Here is a 3,468-nt window from a genome sequence, read left to right on the forward strand (position 1 = left end):
AGTGTCATGTCCCCCCTCCCAAAACTCGCGCACTTATTTTGGAACGGAGGGAGTATACTACTACGTAGTAGTATCCTTCGCGGTACTACTGTAGTATTTACTCTGTCTCCATGAGGTAACGAATCTCGTTGAATCATCAATCATTTCGTCACTCTTGCCTGTCTCATCCAACAGATGGAGGTACATAGCGCTGTACTCCCCCGGATGGACGACCAAAAAATGGCCTGTTGTAACGCGCCTGCTCAACCAGAGGCGGTGTGTAATCTTCGGTTTTTACTTCGCTCAACGCTTCATACCTCGTCCTTCTACAATCTTCTTCGAAGTTCGGTCCTCGTCTTCGTACGCGGCCCTTGTTATCCGGATTCCCCAGGAGGAACGGATAAATCCTTGCGAATAATGGGGATCGAACCCACGACCTTTGAGTAAAGAAACCGATGCTCTACCACCTGAGCTTTTCCCACCACATGGGGTAAGGAATACGAGTGTGCAAAGTCAGCAGCGGTAGTCGCAGTTATGCTGTACTAGTAGTAGTTGAGCACGAACCTATGAATCCTCACGTCTTGCAATGCACCACTGCATTCCTTTACCTTGTTCATCTTGAAAGTCATCCACTGTTTTGCCCTCCCACACTTCAAAGTGACCACAGTCCAGACAATATTTGTCTGGATAATGGACATGCGGAAAGTATCAACTCAACGTAAATGACTGGTTCAAAGTACAATTATTTCAGCCAATTAGGTACCACTCCGTCCCAAATCACTTTGTACTACTCTTCTAACGCTATCAGTAAGTAGTACTTCGAAGTACAAAACGTGACAGTTCGAATTCGCCAATGGGTAGTATACAGATGGAGGGCACCATACGACTGGAACTAATTCCTGACGAAGGCCAATCACAACTAACTACCTGGTACGTCTACGAGTACTCTATTCCATATGCCGACTTTACAGTATTTCGTCGAGATGGGTTGGTGGATGCAGACACCTTGGTATTCCTTATGGGAATCCGGTTGGTTGCGTTGGACGACTTGCACGCCTGGTCTTCACTTCAATGGTCGACATTTTTGGTCGACATTTTTAGCCAAACTTCATTTTCCGTTTTGCTCTACGATGGTCAAAGTCCTCATCGCCCTCAGCGTGTTGGCCGCTGCCGCTACGGCTGGCTCCGTCACGGAACTCCCCGAGTCTGTGACCAAGCTCATCGACTACTCCATCAACCCCTGCGACGACTTTTACCAATACGCGTGTGGCGCGTGGTACAAGGATGCTGTGATACCCCCGGACAGTCACAGTATCGATCCGTCGTTCACCAAGATCTACGTCCAAAACGAAGCCGTCTTGAAGAAGATTTTATCTGACAACAAGCCCAAGCTTGGCGAGTTTTACAACTCCTGTTTGGACACGGTTACTCTATCGTCGCTCGGCCTGACTCCCCTCGAGGACTCGTTCAAAGCCATTCGGTCGGCCAACACCACGTTGGACCTCCTCATCGTGGCTGGTGAATTGGTCAAGAACGGCATCTCTGCCTTCGTGGACATCGTCTCCAGAGCTGACGACAACGATTCGACCAAGAACGCCCTCTTCGGTTACCCAGCCTCCCTGACGCTGCGTCGCACATACTACACCATCCCTTCCGAGTGGGAGATCGTCGAAGCCGACTACAAGGTGTACATTGCGTCGGTGTTGCAGCTAGCTGGCTACACTGCTGAGAAAGCGGCGGCTGCCGTGCCGTTGATCATCCGGTTCGAGCAAACACTGGCCGGTCTCGCCCTCAGCGAGCTCGAGGAGAAGGACGCCGATGTGCCTCAGTATACTGCGTTTACGTACTCCCAACTGGACCAGAAATACCCTCTGCTTGTGGGCTCGTGGCTCAAAGCCCACGGCTTCGACATCTACGACCAGTGGGGTGGGTCGAATGACTGGGTGGGGTTTAAGGACTTGACCTACTTTGACAAGACCGAAGAGTTGCTGAAGAATACGACGCTGGACAACCTCCGCACCATCGTGGAGTACAAGCTCATCCATGCCTCGTCGAACCACTTGACCCCTGAATTCCGCACGGCCAACTGGAACTTCATCGGCAAGAAGATCTATAAAGAAAAGGCGGAACCTTCTCGTGAAAAGTTCTGCAGGGATGACACGGAGGACAATTTGGGGGAGATCTTGGGTCAGTATTTCTTAGACGAGGTGTTCTCGGCTGATGCGGCCAAGACGGCTGACGAATTGGTCAAGGCCTTGAGGTCGTCCTTCTCCACTGGTATTGCCACCGCCGACTGGTTGGACAACTCAACCCGCGCCACCGCGCAAACGAAGCTATCCAATTTTGTACACTTTTTGGGTGGCCCGGAGAAGCCGCAGCTGTACCCCACGCTGACGTTCGACTCGAAGTCGTATTTGAAGAACCGGTGGAAGGTGTCTCAAGTGAAAATCGACACCAACTTAAAGCTGAACGGTCAATCTGTGGACAGGCGCAAGTTCGACCTCTACTCCCATCACGTGAACGCGTATTTCAGCCACGGCAAGAACCAAATTGTGTTCCCGGCCGGCATTTTGCAAAAACCATTCTTTGACGGCCAGTTTGACGCCGCCCAGAACTTTGGTGCCATCGGGATGATCATCGGACACGAAATTACCCACGGGTTCGACAACAAAGGCCGCACTTTCGATAGCCATGGCAACTTGAAACAGTGGTGGTCGAACGCCACCAACGATGCGTTCACGACGAAAGCCCAGTGCATTAGCGATCAATACTCCAACTTTGTCGTCAAGAGCGAAGTGAATGGCACTGTATTGGGCAACGTCAGCGGCAAGATCACTTTGGGCGAAAACATTGCGGACAACGGAGGGCTGAAGACTAGTTTTCGCGCGTACCACGAGTACTTAAGGGAGTTCCCGTCGCAGTACACGGAAGAAGCAGGCAACAAGTTGTTCTACTTGTCGTTCGCCCAAGCCTGGTGCTCCAAGAACACGGATACCTACCTCCGCGCGACTTTTAAGTCGAAGTACCCGCCCGAACGGTTTCGCGTGACAGGGGCGTTGCAAAACAACGCTGAGTTTGCCCGTGTTTTCCAGTGCCCCACCGACTCGAACTTGAACCCGTCCAAGAAGTGCTTGTTGTGGGAATAGGGTTGATCGATACGAAAATATGTATCTCGCGTTGTGCATTTGTAAGGGAAAACTAAGAAAACGATGTCTTGGTTGAAGTGTGTTGCTCTCATATGCCACGCACACAAAAAACACGCCACTGCGCTAGTGTGCTGGCAGGAGAATGGCGCTTCGCGCATGAAATACAATATCACTTACCTCGATCACTTACCTCGAAACAACATCCAAATGTGTACGCAAGAACGTGCCCCACGTAGAGCATTGAAACATCGGAACCCCGACGCTCTGGAACCTAAATTAGTTAGGTTGAAGTGTACTGTAGTCTTCATTTTTCGGGGTTTGGGTGCATCGCCAGTGGTTAGCT

At 51.0% G+C, this 3,468-nt stretch overlaps 1 protein-coding gene and 1 pseudogene across 2 annotated transcripts in view; one reads left to right on the forward strand and one right to left on the reverse strand.

Annotated features, from left to right (window-relative positions):
• The window catches only part of H257_19108 (hypothetical protein), a gene marked incomplete at both ends in the record, with an annotated part of 5,708 nt that extends 2,583 nt beyond the window's left edge, over positions 1 to 3,125 (forward strand). Inside the window, one exon of the mRNA XM_009848256.1 lies at positions 1,081 to 3,125. Coding sequence (XP_009846558.1) covers positions 1,081 to 3,125 — 2,045 coding nt within the window. The remainder of the gene's footprint in view (positions 1 to 1,080) is intronic.
• On the reverse strand, positions 389 to 461 carry H257_19109 (annotated as a pseudogene). The gene has a single exon. The product of its transcript is annotated as a tRNA-OTHER (tRNA).
• Positions 3,126 to 3,468: the final 343 nt, after the last annotated feature.

This window comes from Aphanomyces astaci (assembly GCF_000520075.1).
Source record: "Aphanomyces astaci strain APO3 unplaced genomic scaffold supercont1.355, whole genome shotgun sequence".
In the NCBI taxonomy this organism is placed as follows: Eukaryota; Oomycota; class Saprolegniomycetes; order Saprolegniales; family Verrucalvaceae; genus Aphanomyces; species Aphanomyces astaci.